The sequence below is a fragment of the Akebia trifoliata genome, chromosome 1 (genome assembly GCF_017979445.1).
Source record: "Akebia trifoliata isolate Shusen 1 chromosome 1, ASM1797944v1, whole genome shotgun sequence".
Lineage (NCBI taxonomy): Eukaryota > Viridiplantae > Streptophyta > Magnoliopsida > Ranunculales > Lardizabalaceae > Akebia > Akebia trifoliata.
The window spans coordinates 28914547-28934150 of NC_141375.1; the positions used below are offsets into that span (position 1 = coordinate 28914547).

A 19604-nucleotide genomic window follows, 5' to 3' on the forward strand; every position below is an offset into this window, starting at 1 on the left:
GGACTTTAAAGGTCTCGTATTTGTAAATAGAGGACAGATTGGTAACATTTTAAAAAAAAATTGATTTACATTGTCATTTTCCCTAAAATTTATCCGGTTAAGTAAATATATCAACAAGACACATGGAAATCCATGCTTCTGTGCAGATTCCTTGTCAATGGAGTATATTTGAATGTCATTTTTTGAGTCAGTTTAGTATTATTCAAAGTTTTATCTTTTTTCTGTATTTTCACCCTCTAAGAGAATGTTATCATGCTTATCTCTTTAAACTTGAGCCATAATATTAGTCAAGGGAAACAACCTTTGGATTTCAGCTATCAATAGATTAGATCATATCCGGAATCTGATCCATTTTAATTGATAAACTTCGGATCTGGATCAAGGATTTGGGTTTCTATAAGGAACCCATTTGATAAACTCTTGGATCAGTTCTAGATCAACCATGTTCCAGTACAATAGGGTCCATAAAATGGGAGAAATCACATATATATATATATATATATGAAGTTTACTTATATTTTAAATATCATATTGGATTTGATCGATTCGGATATAATTCGATTATTATTGGATCCGATCCCAACATTATTGATAAAGAAAAAACCCAATCAAGTTCAATCTCATTTCAATCTGATGGGTTTCGGGTTCAATAAGATCCTTATCGAATGCGTCCCAGATTGACCCCGATCCAAAGCATACACATGATAATAAATAAAAAATTGTTCTTTTTCTAATGTTTTGTTACATATTATTTGTTTTAGAAACTGTTGGGCACTAATATCATGAGAAATCTGCATCAATGCCACAAATTTAGCATTCAATTGGCAAAAAACACATTTGGAGTGGATCATAGTTCTTTCCCCCTTTTTTTATTGTTATTATCATTTGGTTTAGAAAATATTGTTTGGCACAAATATCATATGAGAAATCTGCAACAATATCACAGATTTAGCATTCAATTAGCCAAAAAACACACACTTAGAGTGAGGCGCGCGAAATATGCAACTTATGATACCCTACACCCAGGCATGATTGATTTTTATACTACAAAAACTAAGGTCCAATTTCCAACATGAATAAAAACTTTTAATAGCAAATCTTGTAACGATTTCTGAACCATCAATGAATGTCACCTTTTTTGAAAGCTCAACAGGGCGGGAATTCACCATTGAAGTGTGGTTCTTCTCTACAGTTCTAGAGTTGAAAGAATACATTCAAAAATACGAAGGAATCCCTATCTCTAGACAAACCCTAATCTTCAACAACCAGATCATGCTCGATGATCGTGATACCGAGTTCTATGAAATCCTTCAAGGGTCTCGAATCCAGCTACAGATTTCACCTGATCCTGAAGAAATTATAGATATAACAAATGTGGGATCATCATCACCATCACCAACATCATCTATGACAACAATTCAACTTCTTATAAATGCACCAACATGCGAAAGACAGATTTCTCTTGGGATGGACGTGACCGATACTGTTGGTGGGTTGATAGAGAAGATTCATGAGGTTGAGGGTCTTCCAGTTGATCAGATTGTACTTGTTTTCAATGGTACTGAACTAGTGGATCATCATCGATCTCTAGGGGATTACTTGCTGTCTGATTTTTCTGAACTTAATCTCATCATCAAGCCTACATCTGTCCCTATGGGTTCAAGGAAATTGAAGGTTATGGTGTTACCAATGCATGGAACTCAGAAGATTCCAATTAAGGTTAATGCTTCTGATAATGTGGGAGAGTTAAGGAAGGATCTTGAAAGGTTGCAGCAACACATTAACTTTGATCTTCCAGCTGATGGATACTTCTTTATCCACAATCAGAATGTGATGGATGAGGATCGCTCATTTCATTGGCATAATGTAAAGCAAGGTCATACTATAGAGATCTTTGGTGGGACCGTAGCAGACGGATCATAGTATTTTCCATCCTTTCGTTGTTGTTTTAGCTAGGGTTTTCGTTGTAGTTGTTTCTTTTGAATAAGTATTTTTCAATGAACGGGTAAAAGAGAAAAATTGGTGATCAATTATGTTGCTAGCTTAAATCCAATGACTATAACTTAGAGCATAACTTGATATTCTTGAATCTTGACATATATATTTGAATCCCTAGGAAATTGTAGTGTTGGATTATTGTTTTCTTCGCAAAATAAGTGTCTGCTTACAAAATCTGGTGTTCATATTTTATCAATTTTGTGTGCGTGGGTGTTACCCAATCTTTTTAGGATATAATCGTAGTTGGTACATTTCTACTTTCTAGTTGAGTGGTTATATCTCATGCGGAGTGCTTAATTTTTGCCATGCGGTAGCCGTGTAAGGGGAAAGAAACAATAGGACTTTCTGAGGTAAGAAAGGATTTCCATAAAATGTTCATCCTTAACATTATAGTTCTACTATTTCACAATGGTAAAATGGGGTCTTATAAGAATAAGAAAGTTAAAATCTTGATCGTCAGACTGTACTTGTCCCCCTCATAGATGAGTTTGTTGGTGGATTGCATACAAAATGGCCTCCAAGATACAACAAATTAGTAAATGTGAGAATTTGCAAGCAATAACATTGAGAATTCTCCCCTTTGAATCTTCTTTTGTTGCATATGTAGTCTCCAATTTAATAGTTTGAGAAAATTAGAACAGTTTATAAAGTTGTTTAAAATTCTGCGATTTGACCTATTTACCAATATATAGAGATTGAAGAGATTTGTCAGTGTCTTTAACAAAAAGGGACATGACTCTCTACAAACAACTAAATATTTGCACCTTTTCCAAAAAATTATTTAGTCGGCAAAATAAATTTTATAATTCTAAAATCCCAACATTCCATCCATCGTTCATCTCTCAAGGATTACTTAGGAATTTTCTTTGAACATTTTATTTTTAAATGTGGTAGGGTTATAATTTCGATCCAATAGTTGTGGTCTAAATTTCTTGAGACCGGATCCTCTATATTCCATTTTCTCCATAGTTCTTGTTCGACAATTCATAGCACATCACATTTAACAAAAGCCACAACATTGTCATCTCGACTCATGGTTTAGATTAGATTTGAAGAAAAAAAAAATCCCCTAATCAAGTGTTTTAAAATGGACAATGGACAAACTTCTAAATTTAAACGATTAGATGTAACCGTCTTGATGATGTGGCACACCCGTCAACCATTTAAAATAACTACAGAGAAAACGTGTTACAAAGGATCTGCTCCCATTTATACCCACCTTTTACTAAAGCAATTTCTTGTAAAGTGAACCCATTTATACCACCTTTCATAAGCTGTGGGGCCTTCAATTGGGAAAATCCAATTGCGTCTTTTATCCCCAGAGGTTATAGGATTAAAAATATTTCATGGCGACAACCTAAATGTCAATGAAAATGATACCCAAAAATGCCTTCTAAAACATTATCTTTTAGTCAATCTTTTAATTATAATTTTTATCACATGTTGCTTAAGGAAAGAACTCTTGCAGTTCTTAAATGCCAACTCCACAAGTCATAGGTAAAACCCCGGTGATCAAAAGGATTATGATAATGATACACCCTCTCGCCATGTCCGCATTTGGTTTGGGTCATAGGACGTGATTAAGATGTGTCTACATGTTGCTTTTATGTAACAAGAAATATTCTTTTTAGTCAAAAGTTCAATTAAATTTTAGAGTCATGATAATTTGTTTCAGTCCTTCTTTGTACACTCCCATCACAGGACCTTAGATCCTTTGCTTCGGGATACACAAGGAAAAGATTTATAGTCCTATAACTGTCAGGTCAAGATACATCTTAAAATAAGAAAAAGAGCGTCAGATTATCATTAGTCTAGCCTTAATGATCTTTATTCATCTGTCTATTTGAATTCCATCACGTGCAAAATAATGTTTACTAAAATACCCACAATTTTTTACCTTTGGACGGTTACATTCCTTGTGGTGTGATGGTGGGAACATGTCACATTCTCATTAAGTAGCCATTGGCCACCAAGATCTATAAAATTATTCTCCTTTTCTCCCTGTAATCATACCAAAAAAACACAGTAACTTTCCAAAAATCGTCTTTCTCAATTCTTTACTTAGTGTGGCTAAAATTTCTTTTCTTAGTTTAATTATATTTATTTGGGGCACACACCATCACTGAGTTCATAGATCCGACATTCGATATTTGTTGGCTGAAAAAAAAAAAAGGATTAATCGTTGAATGCTGAAAAGTAATTGCTACATCCTAACAACATCATCTCAAAGAGTGCAGGGGAAAATCTCACCCTAAGGACAACGAGAAACACTTGTGTCTTGATCCAAATCAAACTGATAAGTTCAAACCTGCTTCTAGTTTTTATTTACAAAGTTTTTATATTACCTGGTTGATTGATTCGTACTGTTGGACAAGGAACTCTACAAATTTGTTGGAGATTAGATTTAGAGATGTAAAGGTGTATTCTGAAGTATGAAGGAATCCCCATCTCTAGACAAACCCTAATCTTCAATGGCCAAATCAAGTTTGACGATTGTGACACTGAGTTCTACGAAGTCCTACAAGGGTCTTGTATCGAACTCCAAGTTGCTCATGAATCTGAAAACCCGATGATAACCGTTGAAGCTGTGCAAGTATCCAGTGCTAAAATCCAGATTATATCTGAACCTGAGGAGTACCTCGTCGAGGATTTTATTACAGTTCCAAAGGTTGGACCAACAATAGAATTTTCCGATTCCATTTGATGAGTATAGTTTTGCCTGCAATCAATCCTTCGTGTGGCAATAAAGGTGATACTATAGAGATCATGGCTGGATTCCTATCGGGACAATTGATAGAATATTTTTATTATGTTTTCTTCCTTATGTGTGGTGTTGTTTTCCTTTAGAAAATAATTTTTTTTAGCTATTATTGCTCACTATTAGTAAAATTAAGTTTTCAAATAAATTGTATTATAATTTAATGAATTAGAGTAAATATGTCTCAATATTGATGAATTTTTTACATCTTAGATTATGGGATCCATTTGATTACACATTCTTTTGTACCTGATCCCAAATCAACTAGATTTATTTTATAATACGGCATCTCTTTGGAAACAAGTTTTATAGTCTAAAAACATTTATGAAAATCTTACTGATTTTGGATTATAAAGTCTTTATTAAGAAGACCGCAACAAATATAACTTGGGCCTTTATTTTGGGCTACTAATTGTCCTACATATAACTAATTATTGTTGAAGATTCCGGGTATGCTGAAGTGGGCCTCACATCTATGACTATATTTTAAAATCGAACGGGCACAAGGGTATTTGCTACAAAAGTTTTCACACAAACAATAAAATACGTAAATATTACAAATCCGATTATATAACTTGACAAAGTAATATTATCAGTTTCTGCATTTTCTTTTTAAGAAAACTCTCTCATGCTTTATCTCTTCACGCATTTAGGTGCCATGATATTAGGCAAAGAGATACTAACCATTTGATTTGGGCTATCAATGGTTCAGATCACATCTGGAATCTGATTCATTTCAATTGATAACTTTGGATCAAGATCAAGAGTTTTCTTAGTCGTGTGAGAATTTGCAAGCAACAATATTGAGAATCCTTCTTATGAATTTTCTTAGGAAACATATGTAATTTCCATTTAATAGTTTTAGAAAATTAGAACACTTTATTTAGTTGTTGAAAATTTACTGATTTAGTCTATTTACCAATCCTATTTATAGAGATTGAAGGAATTTGTAAGTGTCTTTAACAAAAAGGGACATGACTCTCTACAAATAACCAATTTTTGTACATTTTCAAAAAATTTATTTAATCAAAATATATTTTAAAATTTTAAAATCCCAACATTCTATCCATCGGTCATCTCTCAAGGATTATAGAGGAAATTTCTTTGAATATCTTATTTTTAAATGTGGTATGGTTATAAATTTGATCTGATAGTTGTCTAAATTACTTGGGAGCGGATCTTCTGTACTCTTGTTCTACAATTCATAGTAGATCACATTTAACAAAAGCAACAACACCATCATCTCAACTCATGGTTTAGGTCAGATTTGAAAGGAATTTTTTTTTTTTTTTTAAATCCTCTAATCAAGTGTTTGAAAATGGACAGTGGAGTGTTATGCTTTTACAGAGGAAGAACAATATAGCATAAAGACGAATAAAGCACAATGAAGAGATGATTTTCTACTATTATTGAATCCATTAATCAAAAACCTTTATGTAGGTAAATATACTAATGATAAACCACCACAACAGACACTCGACTATTAACACCTATAGTAGGCAACAACCTGCCACTTCTGCAACAATAAAAAATAAAAATAAAAACTAAAAACAAGGATAACACAACAAACAATTAAATGATCAAATAAAAAAACAACTTTAACTAATTCAACATGGAGAAACTTCTAAATTTAAATGGTTAGATGTAATCATCTTAAGGATGTGCCACACCCCTCAACCATCTAAAATAGCTACAGGGAAAACGGACTACAAAGGATGGGAGTGTGTCCTCTATAGCCCATTTCTCCTGTTATTCTTGTTGTACAGTCCATAGAACACCACATTGAAGAAAAATAACAGCACAACCCTCTTGGCTTCAAGATTTAGACAAGATTTGAAAAAAAAAATTATCAAGAAAAACTTTTTTTGCTTTAATCAGGTGTAAATGGACGATCACTAAGCTCCTTTCTTTAGACTATTAGATGAAATCATCTTAATGATGTGGCACACCCTCAAATGATGATATGGGCTACAGAGGACTACAGGAGAATTGCGGTCTACTCCCAAATTACTTGTGGTAGGTTTTCTCGACCTATAATGCTTTATATATTCCTCATATTTTTAATTAAAAAAAAAAAAGGTCACCAGTGAAAAAACTACAGGAAAATTACTTATTTGTACCCACCTTCTACTATAAATTTTCTTATAAGGTACCCATTTGCACCACCTTTCAAAGGTTGTGGGGCCTTCAATTGGAAAAATCCAATTGGGTCAATTATCCCTAAAGATATATGTTGGGTTATGTCTTCTATTCTTAATATATGAAGAGTTGTCATGAATTTAACCCAGATCTTTTGATGATCTGCTAACGACCCATATGACCCGTTTAAGTCTGGAGGCAAAGTCTCAGGCTAAAATATTTGGACTCGGATCCAACCCATTTACCCTCTTTGTAATCCTAAGTATATAAAGGATAAGAGATGAAACCCTAAAAGGGTTAGAGAGATATATACGAGAAGCAGAGAAATTGTAATCATGTTCTTGTTTGATTATAATGAAATTGTCGTTTCACCCGTGGATGTAGGTTGATGCTTTGCCCGAATTATGTATATCTTGTGTCTTGTGAGATTATTTGTATTCTTGCTGATTTATACTTCAAATCTAAGATTTATTTCTAAAAATATAGGATTAAAAATATTTCATGGCCACATAACCTAAATGTGAATGAAAATAATACGCCAAGATACCTTCTAAAACATTATTTTTTAATCAATCATTTAATTATAATTTTTACTCCATATTGCTTAAGGAAAGAACTATGATAGTTCTTAAAGAGAGCTTCTATTACCACACAAATTTTTACTAACACCACACCAACTGTGTGCAATTCTTTACATGCTTTATATAAGGATTGGTGTGGCACTAATAAAAGTCTGTGTGGCAATATAAGTCTTGTTCTTAAATGCCAACTCTACAAGCCTTAGGTAAACCCATGGTGATAAAATGGATTATAATAATGCTATACCCGCTCACCATGTCGGGGTTTGGTTAGGGTCATAGGACATGATCATGGTATCTGTGTAACGAGAAATATTCATTTTGGTCAAAAGTTCAATTAAAGTTTAGAGTTATGATCTAACGCTCTTTTTTTAGACGCTTCTTGTATGTTCCCATCACATAACTATAAATCCTTTGTTTTGAGATACAAAAGAAAAAGATTTATGGTTCTATAACTGCTAGGTTAGGGAGCGTCTGAAAAAATAACATCAGATTATCATTAATCTAAATTTTATGATCTTTTATTCATATTTGTCAATTTGAATTCCATCAAACGCAATCTAATGTTTACTAAAATACCCCCAATTTATGACCATTGGACGGCTACATTCCTTGTGGTGTGATGGTGGAAATGTGTCGCATTCTTATTAAGTAGCCGTTGGCTGAAAAAAAAATGATTAATCGTTGAATCCTGAGAAGTAATTGCTACATCTTAACAACATCATCTCAAAGAGTGCCAGGGAAAATCTCACCTTAAGGACAATGAGAAACTCTTGTGTCTTGATTCAAATCAAACTGATAAGTTCATCTATGATTATTTTTATTTACAAAGTTTATATATTACCCAGTTTATTGCTTCATATTGTTGGACAAGGCAATCCACAAATTTGTTAGAGATTAATTTTAAATCATAATTTCCTAATTAGAAAATTTTCAATTTCATTATTTTCTATATAGAAACTCTTAATCAGATATCATAATTAATATTTATTAAATCTCTTTTGCCAAATTTGAGATAACAGTTTTTATTCCTCACTAATGGATGAAATTTTTTTCTGAAAGCTCTACAAAGAGGGAATTCACCATTGAAGTGTGGTTCTTCATTACAATTTTAGAGATGAAAAGGTATATTCTGAAGTACAAAGGAATCCCCATCTCTAGACAAAACCAAATCTTCAACTGCCAAATCATGCTCGACAATCGTGACAATGAGTTCTACGAGGTCCTACAAGGCATTGGATTAATGCGGGATTCATCCTAATGTTTGAATGCAAGTGGAAGAAAAGAAACAAGTAAAAGAAAAAATAAAAGTAAAAGCAAAAGTTAAAGTTAAAGTAAAAAAATTGAAAGTAAGAATTAATTAGTTTGTTTGCAAGTTGTGATGTAAAATTTTTAGTCCCACATCAAATAGAAATAACTAAAAAGTATAACTCTTATATAGAAGCTCTCACATAATGTATTAAGTGTGAAAAAGATATAGGTCAAGCCCATGCATACATGAGGACCCATGAGTTCTAAAAGGGATTTGGACCCATTAATCCGAAAAACATTAATATGTGTGAAAGGCCCACTTTAGCAAATCTTCGGATTTAAACTTTACATGGGTATACGTAAGAGGCCTACTTTTGCTAAAATTTTATTGGATCGAGTTGAACTCAATCAGTTACAACTCATGATTATTCTAAGTTACTAGTAGAGTCAACTCATGATTATTCTAAATGGTGTCTCAACTCTACAAACATGTGTGTCTGTTCAAACAGTCACAACCCAAACTCTACAGGCACATATCTATTAGAAAAGTCACAACTCTTTTCAACAATTTTGATGATTGTCTAGAGAGGCACTTCTAATTCTATAAATTCTCATGTGTTCCCTCATTTGCATTCATTCAAGTTTCAAGTATTTTTATTTGCCTAGTGCCCTTCTTGTTTTCAAGCAATTTCTTTGTGTGTCATTGAAAGTACAAATCACAGTATAAGTTTAATTGTACATATACACTTAAAATGTTATCTTGTACACGTGTAGAGAGTTGTACCTTGGGAGACAGACGTCCAGAGACTGTTGGCACATCACAAGAGCGAAATTTGTCTTAAGGTTATTGTGTCTAATACAAGTTTCGCTCATTTCAACATTAAGATAATATATTTTACGGTATTTAGAATATATTTTGTTACTTTATTTCACATCATTTTTCTGTTTATTGTCTGTAATCTAACGTCACAAGTTGTAACACAAGGGTCTCATATCAAATTCCAAGTTATTCCTGAATCTGAAAACCAGATGATAACCATTGAAGTTGTGCAAGTATCCAGTGCTAAAATTCAGATCAAATCTGAACCTGACGAGTACCTCGTCAAGAATTTTATTAGAGTTCCAAAGGTTGAACCAACAATAGAATTTTCCGATTCCATTTGATGAGTATTTTTTTGCCTGCAATGATAATGCGATGAATAAGGATCAATCCTTTGTGTGGCTATAATGGTGATACTGTAGAGATCATCTTGGACTCCTAGCGAGACAATCAATAGAATATTTTTCTTATGTTTTCTTCCTTACTTGTGGTGTTGTTTTCCTTTAGAAAATATGGTTTTTAGCTGTGTCATTGCTCAATATTAGTAAAGTTAAGTGTTCAAATAAACTGTCTATTATAATTTAATGAATTAAAGCAAATATGTCTCAATCATTGATGAATTTATACATCTTAGATTATGGGATTCATTTGATTAAACATTCTTTTGTACCTGATCCCAAATCAACTGGATTTGTTTGATAATAAGGCGTCTCTTTGGAAACATGTTTCAGTTATGAACGGCTTGTTCCTGCTTGATTCTGGCAATTTATGAAAATCTTACTGATTTTGGATTATAATGCCTTTTACAATCTTCTTAGAAGTGAAGTCCCCATTTCATCTTACATAAAATATGCTTAAGATGAAAGAATGAGGTTTAAAATGAGGGTTAAAATTATATTTTTTATGAGGAGAATAAGAAAAATAAGTCACATTCTCCATAGAATTTATCTGTTCTTGGACCGCAACAAATCTAACTAGGGCCTTTATTTGGGTCTCCTAATTGTTCAGTACGTAACTAATCATTGTAGAAGATCCCGGGAGTGTTGAAGTGGGCCTCACATCACTTGTCACAATATTCTTCATTTTTTTTTGTTGTCAAAAATTCGTAAATTTTTTTAATAGGCAAAGAGATACTAACCATTGGATTTGGGCTATTAGGTTCAGGTAATATCTGGAATCTAATCCATTTCAATTTATAACTTTGGTTCAGTATCAAGGATTTGGGTTTCAATAAGGATCCAACTATTGGATCAGTTCTAGATCAACCATGTCCAAGTACAATACGATCCATAAAATGAAAGAACATATTTTTTTCTAAAATATATGAAGATTATTTATACTTCAAATATCAAATTGGGTTTGTTTCGGATATAATTGGAATTGTTATTGTATCAGATTTGGATCTTAATATTCTAGATTAAATATAAATTGCTATTATCATTTGGTTTAGAAAATATTGTTTGGCACCAATATCATATGAGAAATCTGCATCAATATCACAGATTTATCATTCAATTAGCCAAAAACACATTTAGAGTGAGGCGAAACATGCAACTTATGATACCCTACACCTAGGCATGATTGATTTTTATACTACAAAAACAAAGGTCCAATTTTCAACATGAATAAAAACTTTTAATAGTAAATCTTGTAACGAAATCTGAACCATCAATGGATATCATCTTTTTTGAAAGCTCAACAGGGCGGGAATTCACTATTTCAGTGTGGTTCTACTCTACAGTTCTAGAGTTGAAAGAATACATTCAAAAAAGCCAAGGAATCCCTATCTCTAGACAAACCCTAATCTTCAACAACCAGATCATGCTCGACGATCGCGATACTGATTTCTACGAAGTCCTTCATGGGTCTCGAATCCAGATCCAGATTTCACCTGAATCTGAGGAACTTATACCTATAACAAATGTGGAATCATCACCACCATCACCAACATTCTTTCTGAATACAATTCAACTTCTTATAAATACACCAATGTGCGAAAGAAAGATTTCTCTTGTGATGGATGTGACAGATACCATTGGTGGTTTGAAGGAGAAGATTCATGAGGTTGAGGGTCTTCCAGTTGATCGGATTGCACTTTTTTTCAATGGTACTGAACTAGTGGATCATCATCTATCTCTGGTCGATTACTCACTATCTGATTTCTCTGAACTTAATCTCATCATCAAGCCTACATCTGTCGCTATGCGTTCAAGGAAATTGAAGGTTATGGTGTTACCAATGTATGGAACACAGAAGTTCCCAGTTGAGGTTAATGCTTCTGATAATGTGGCAGAGTTAAGGAAGGAGATTGAAAGGTTGCAGCATCACTTTAACTTTGATCTTCCAACTGATGGATACTTCTTTATCCACAAACAGAATGTGATGGATGAGGACCGCTCATTTCGTTGGCATGAAGTAAGGCAAGGTCATACTATAGAGATCTTCGCTGGGACCGTGACAAACGGATAATAGTATTTACCATCCTTTCCTTCTGTTCCCGATGCTAGGGTTTACGTTATTATTATTATTATTATTTTTTTTTTTTTTTTTTTTTTTTTTTTTTGAGTAAGTAGTTTTCAATGAATGGATAAAAGATAAAAATAGGTGATGATCTTGCTAGCTTAAATCCAATAACTTTAACTCAGTGCATAACTTGATATTCTTAAATCTTTACATATATATTTGAATTTCTTGGAAATTATAGTGTTGGATTATTGTCTTCTTTGAAAGAGTGAGCGTTTGTTTACAAAATCTGATGTTCTTTCTTTTATCAATTTGGTGTTGCATGGGGAATGTTTCATTTTTGCCATGCGGTATGCATCTGAGAGGAAAGAAACAGTAGGAATTTCTGAGGTAAGAAAGGATTTCCATAAGATGTTCATCCTTAACATATAGTTCACGATGGTAAAATGGGGTCTTAGAAGAATAAGAAAGTTAAAATCTTGGGATTTTGAGACCCAAAAAAATCTTAAGACTGTATTTGCCCTCTTCATAGATGTGTTTGTTGATGGGTTGCATACAAAATAGCCTCAAGGATACAATAAATTAGCCATGTGAAAATTTGTAATAAACCCTAGTCGTACAATAGGTATTAGAAAATTCCAATAATACCCTTGTACCATACCATAGGGGCGTTTTCCCCGCACCCCCAACCTATAAAATTCGTCCCTAGCAAACATATGTTTTTAGCAGATGTCGTTGTTCGCTCCATTCCGAGCGAAGCAAGGAACACAAAACTCTCCTCTCTCCACCTCGATTTCACACCAGCATCTACCTATGTTCTTTATATATGTGTTCCACTCAATATGAGCCACATACATCAACAATGGATATAATTCTACTTCTACAATCTTTCTACTTCCCCTCAAAGATACACCTATGAAATCGCCTCGACTCTTTTTCCATCAAATTGTGGATAGGGGTCCGATTGATAAATTGGGGATTTTTAGGGAACCATAAATGACTCCAAAATATATCGAGTTAGTCCACGGATTAGAGAAATGGGTAAAGGATCAGATTATGTGTTTCAGAAGGTGTTAGGCACCAAACCTGTCCGATCGAGATGATCGGTCTCTACTACGATCCAAACTATCCTACGGTCAACGGGGTTGGGACTAAATTTAAGATTATGGTCCAATCATCATCAAATTATATCGTATGTGTTAAACGAATTTCAATGCTAATATTCCCCAAATATCGTATAATTTCTCGAATTCCGCATAAAAATGAAAATATTTGAAAAAACCTTAATTTCAACCCATGCTCCAAAGTCCACATAGCAACATTTTAATTACAAATCCAAATATGTGAATATTATCCAAATCAACTAAAATAGGAATTTGTGAAAATTTTCTAAAATGGAAAATTAGGAATATGAAACTTCTAATTTGGGAATTCATGAAATTTCTAAACTAAAAATTAGAAATTTCCTAAATTGAGAGTTTATAAAAATAGGAGAAGCTTTCAAATTGGAAACTTAGAAACATAATCTTCTCGAAATAGAAATTTTCAAATATGAGAGTCCCAAATTAAAAATTTACAAAAAGATTTTTCAAATTAGAGAATTATCATTATTGGATTTTCCAAATTAAAAATTTACAAACATTAATTTTTCAAAAATAGAAAATCATGATTTTAGGAAAATCACCAAATCAATGAAAAATCCATAAATCTTCAAAATTAGCAAGTTGTGAATTTTCAAGAATTTATTTTTGCTACGTGAATTCTTCGTATTTCACATAGTAGAATCTCACGTTTGATAATGGCACAAAAAAATTAAATTGATTCGATCGCACTTTGGAAGAAAAGAAATTGATTTTAATGCCACGTGAACACAAATCAGCGAGTCGACTCGTTGACAACATTTTGAAAAGTAAAATAAGTTTTCACTTCCTAATGTCCACCAAAATCAGTGAGTCAACTCACATGTCCATTTTATAGAAAAAATTATTTTAGGCTTCCAATACACACAAATTAATGAGTTAACTTGATGTCCAATTTAGTTTATAAAAAAAACAACTTTAAATTCCCAATGTACACCAAAAATCAATGAGTTAACTCGATGCCTATTTCATCAAAAAATCCGATTTTGAAATTCCTATGTACACCAAAAATTAGTGAGTTGGCTCACGTGTCCATTTTATCAAAAAAATTGATTTTAGTTTCCTATGAACACATGCAAATCAGTGAGTTAACTCAATGTCTATTTATCACATGAAATCTCAACGCCACACTCAATGCCTCCCCCAAAACAGTGAGTTGACACAGTTAATAGAATTTCAGCATCAATATTCTGAATTAAATGAATATATGTAAACTTCACAGACCAAGTGCATGAACACGAATATTCAATCAAAACGAAAATTAATATGAACATCACCGTAAATCAAGTCAAATGAGGAGATTCAAAATAAGTTAGTAATTAGATCGATGCCACGTTTGAAGCACATAAAAATGTACCTTGGTTATCATGATTCCTTCAAAATATATAAACAATCCGAGATAAGCTGGCTATTGTGCGTTAATGGAGAGGATGATGGGGCTGTTGTATGTGATGAATGGGGGCTATTCTATAGGCTGGAATATTTAGTAAATGGTGCTTAAAAACATGGTGAAGGATGGTTGTTTTACAGGCTGAAATATTGAGTGAATGGTGCTGAAAAACGTGGTGAAGGATAAATGTTTTACGTTCGAAAAACTAAGTGAAAGGGGGTTGAAAAAACGTGATGAATAGGGGTTGAGAAACGTGATGAATGGGGGATGAAAGTTGCTAGTTCATTGAAGAAGAAGCAAAGGAGGGTAGAGAGGGGCCATTGGTTTGTTGGAGAAGAAGAAAAGGAGTGCAGAAAGCTGTTGATTCATTGGAGAAAAGGTAAAGGCGTGCAGTGAGTTGCTAGTTAGGGCTGCTGCTGTGTGGAACAAAAGAAAAGAATGAGGAAATTGAAGATGATAAGCCTTCTTTTTTCTCTTTTCTTCTTCTCACTTCTTTCTGACCTTTTGTTTTTCCTTTCTTCTTGTTATCCAAGAGGAGAGTTTCTCTTCATACGAACATGAATCAGAAAGAGAACTGGAGAAGAGAAGCACGTAGTTGGAGAAGAAAAAGTTCTTTTTACTGTTTTTTCTTTTTTTTTTCTTCTTTTGTTCCTTTTGGTTGTTGTCCAAGAGGACATGAGGGAGAGAAGAGGGAGATGGGGGGCTGTTGCAAAGCTTGAGAATGAGTAGAAGGGATAGAGAGAGAACAGTGATCAACCCCCCAAACCTCGTAAAATCGTCCAACCCTTTAAATAGAAACTGAGTTTCTATTTTGATAGATTTGTTTTTATTTTTTATTTACACGTTCTCTCACTTTCCTCATTTCTGTTGGGAGAATGAGAGTAGCGATCTTACACTACTCACCTTATTGGTAACTCCTTGTTGTCGAGTCATAGTTGGCCAATTTCAAATTTTATTTCATCGGTTGATTAGTTTTTAATTTTGAGTTTTATTAGTTTTTATTTTGAGTTTGGTTAAAAAAATTTAATTTGATTTTAATTTTTGGTATGAGTTTTAATTGTTAATTGGCCATTTGATTTTATTTTTAATTTTTAATTTTTAATTTGAATTGTTTAATTTTAAGTTTAATTGTGTAATTTTTAATTTGAATTGTATTGTTTAATTTTATTGGATTTTTTTTTAATTCGTTGATCGGCTTTAGTTGGGTTTTGCTTTTAATTAGGATTTATTAATTAGCCTTTAACTTGATTTTAAAATTTATTTTTGATTTAATTTTTAATTTGAATTTGAATTTAAATTGATCATAGATTTTAAATTGTCGATTAAATTCTTATTTTAGTTTAATGGTTATTTTCAATTTGAAATTTTTTATTTAATTGTAAATTTGATTTTAATTTTTTTCTTGAAATCTTTTTAATTTTTTAATTGTGTTTTCCTAAGCATTGAGGTTTCTAAGAGTCGAACATCGAGGGGCATTTCGGTCATTTTGTGATTTTTTTATAAATTTCTTCGATTTCATCGATTTGGATCTCGTTAGACTCAAAATCATATTTTAAATGCAATGGAGGTACTTTCGAGATTTTTCGAAGGTCCGAAATTCATGAGGGGTATTTTTGTCATTTTATCGATTTTTGTCTATTTTGGTGAATTTTGACGTGAAGTTTCTTTTGGTCCCAAAGTTATTATTTTTCAGTTTCAATGTTGTATTTTCCTAGCGTAGCGAGGTCTCTAAGTTATCAAACTGTGTAGTGAATCTAAGCGTACGTACCTGCTAAGTCGAGTAGAAAATATAGCGATCCTAAGCATGCGTAATTCTATGTCGCGTGGCAAGGAGAAAGAAAGGAATAGAATTAGAAAACAAAAGGGAAATAAAAGGATGCTTCTCTCAAGCTTTCGAGTTCTTTAGCGTTCATCATTAGGAATCCACAGCGACCGGGTGATGGATCGCCAAGTCAGGCGGATGTAAAAATGGGGTATCTACAACCTATTCCTCTCAAGCCACACCCCCCAATAGATTGCAAATGTGTAATACTCCACAGTAGTCTTTTTGCGCCACCAAAAGAGTGCTCGATTGAAGACTAGCAAGTAAAGAAATCCTTTACTATTTGAGGAAGACAGGAAGTAATTCCATACAAATTCAAAAAATGCACCCATATACCATACACAAACTTACAATGAAGAAGAAAATGATCCAATGACTCTCCATTATCCATACATAGCATACAACAACTCGTCCCACACAAACCACGTTGCATAAAAAAATCCACCATTTGAATTCTTCTTAAGGACATCGTCCATGTAAAGAACACAACTTTACTTAGAACTCTAGGACCCCAAATTGAAACGTGAGGAAAAGAAATATCTTCATTATCGCATAAGGAGTGATAAAACGAGCGTACCGAAAACCTTCTATCTTTACTTGCCATCCACACTCTCTCATCTTCCCTTCTCGAACGAAATTCTAAGTGCGAAACTGCATCAACTAATCTTACTACATCTTCAAGTTTCCAATTGTCGAGATCTCTCCACAACCCAAGGTCCTATGCCCATTCTCCATCTATGGATTGTCTGAATGATGTGATTGGAGACCCTTTTTTTGAGGATATGGAGTACAAAGTCGGAAATACCTCCATAAGTGGATGGTTTCCACACCAAATATCTTCCCAAAATCTTATCCGGTTACCTTGCCCCACTTTGAATTTAATTCTCGAATTGAAAAACGAATGATCTTCATGATATCTTTCCACGTCCCACATCCAAAAAGTTATTTAATCAAAATAGATTTTATAATTTTTAAATCCCAACATTCCATCCATCGGTCCTCTCTCAAGGATTACTGATGAATTTTCTTTGAACATCTTATTTTTAAATGTCGTATGGTCATAATTTCGATCTGATAGTTATCTAAATTACTTGGGAGCGGATCTTCTATAGTCCATTTTCTTTGTAGCTCTTGTTCTACAATTCATGGCACATCGCATTTAACAAAAGCACCAACATTATCATCTCGACGGTTTAGATTAGATTAGATTTGAAGAAAAAAAAATCCCCTAATCAAGTATTTGAAAATGAACAGTGGACAAACTTTTAAATTTAAATGGTTAGATATAATCATCTTGATGGTGTGGCACACACCTCAACAATATAAAATAGCTACAGTTCCCAAATTACTTATGGTAGGTTTTCTCGACCTATGACGCTTTGTATCTTCTTAATTTCTTCTTGAGTGGTGATAATATGACTTCCCCACAGGACATATTCAATCGACTCCCTTGGAGTGTGATGTGCCAAAATCATAGACTGTTATACCTCGGGATTCACAACTGTACATCCCCACAAATATGTGGGTTGTGTCTCCCAATGAAAGGAAGTTTTTTGTTTGTGCACACCCCACGTCCGAGGAGTCAATTGAGTATGTCACGTGGGAACATCAGATTATCACGACTCTTTCTTCTTTACTATACTCCTTTTATATTTAATTTGTAAAAAATGCTAGGGAAAATTTTCACGTAAAGTGGACCCACTCATACCACCTTGCATAGGCTGCGGGGCCTTCAATTGGGAAAATCCAATTGGTCTTTTTATCGCTAGACGTTATAGGATTGAAAATAGAGAGATTTACCGGCAGACCTATGTGTTGCAATTTTATTACAAAAACTTGTTACCTGAGCAAGCCTTACGTTACGAACGAGCCTATCATGACTAATTTACTAAGATTTCAAATCTCACTAAGGATCATTGAGCTTACATATATTATCAAAATGGCAATCCAACACCAGAGTTTCCTAGATTTCATGAAAAATCTCAAATCAATCCCTTTGATCTTGATCGAATGTGTTGAAAATATATCGCTATTGAACTCCAAAATTGAAAACTAAAATTCAGTGGTGAAAATTAACTCTTTTTTTTCAAAAAATTCACTGGTCTTAGAATTTTTTTCTATTATAACCCTGTGGGATCAGATCATGTTTTTGGATGCCACAAATTGATGTGGTTAGGATGCACTCCAAAGTATGTTAAGTAACAAATTAACATCATTTTAAATTTTATGACTGCTACAAGACTGGCTGAGTAATAAATTTGATGAAGTTAGGTTTGCTGGATAACAAACATGATAAAGTATGGTTCTCTTCGAGTTCTCAACAGAGTTTTTTAATAAAAATGGGTGTGCTGGGTAAATCTCTTTAAAATATTTCATTGCCGCGTAGCTTATTTTTTTAATCCGGCTGTCAGGCTGAATTCAAAAATCATTAGTCGAATGAAAATAATACCCAAAGATGCCTCCTAAAACATTATTTTTTGTCAATCTTTTAATTATAATTTGAGTCGTGCTGGAACCACCTCAAGCTGGAACCTCATATCACACTTTTTGAAATGATCAAAGTGGATAGGAATCATAGATGCTTCTTCGCTCATATCTCAATGAAAAACATCTATGGTTCCCATACACCTTAACGTCAAGACGTACGATGTGAGGTTCCAACCTGAGGTCATTTCAGCATTTTTCTATTAATTTTTATCCCATATTTCATAAGGAAAGAACTCCGGCAATTCTTAAATGCCAACTCTACAAGCCTTAGGGAAAACCAGGGTGATAAAATGGATTATGATAATGCTATACCCATTCACTATGTCAAGATTTGGTTTGGGTCATAGAATATGATCATGGTGTGTCTACGTGTTGCTTTTATGTAACAAGAAATATCTTTTCGAATAAAAGTTCAACTAAATTTTAAAATCTTGATAATCTGACGCTCTTTGTATGCTCCCATCACAGAATCGTAGATCCGTTGCTTTGGGATATACAAGGAAAAAATTTATGGTTCTATAACTGTTAGGTCAGGGAACGTTTGAATAAAGAGCGTCAAATTATCATTAGTCTAAACTTTATGATCTTTTATTTATATCCGTCAATTTGAATTCCATCAAGTGCAAAATAATTATTACTAAAATACCCCCAATTTGTGACCGTTGAACGGTTACATTCCTTGTGACGTGATGGGGGAAACGTGTCGCCTTCTCATTAAGTAGCCGTTGGCCACCAAGGTCTATAAAATCCTTCTTTCCT

The 19604-nt window shown here is 33.3% G+C and overlaps 1 protein-coding gene across 1 annotated transcript; it reads left to right on the plus strand.

Annotated features, from left to right (window-relative positions):
• The first annotated feature begins 1122 nt into the window (after positions 1-1122).
• LOC147411516 (polyubiquitin 3-like) lies at positions 1123-12027 on the plus strand. Its single transcript, XM_086432223.1, has 2 exons — positions 1123-1876; positions 11286-12027. The coding sequence occupies exons 1-2, from the start codon at positions 1123-1125 to the stop codon at positions 12011-12013; spliced, it is 1482 nt and encodes a 493-aa protein (XP_086288349.1). The 3' UTR covers positions 12014-12027.
• Positions 12028-19604: the final 7577 nt, after the last annotated feature.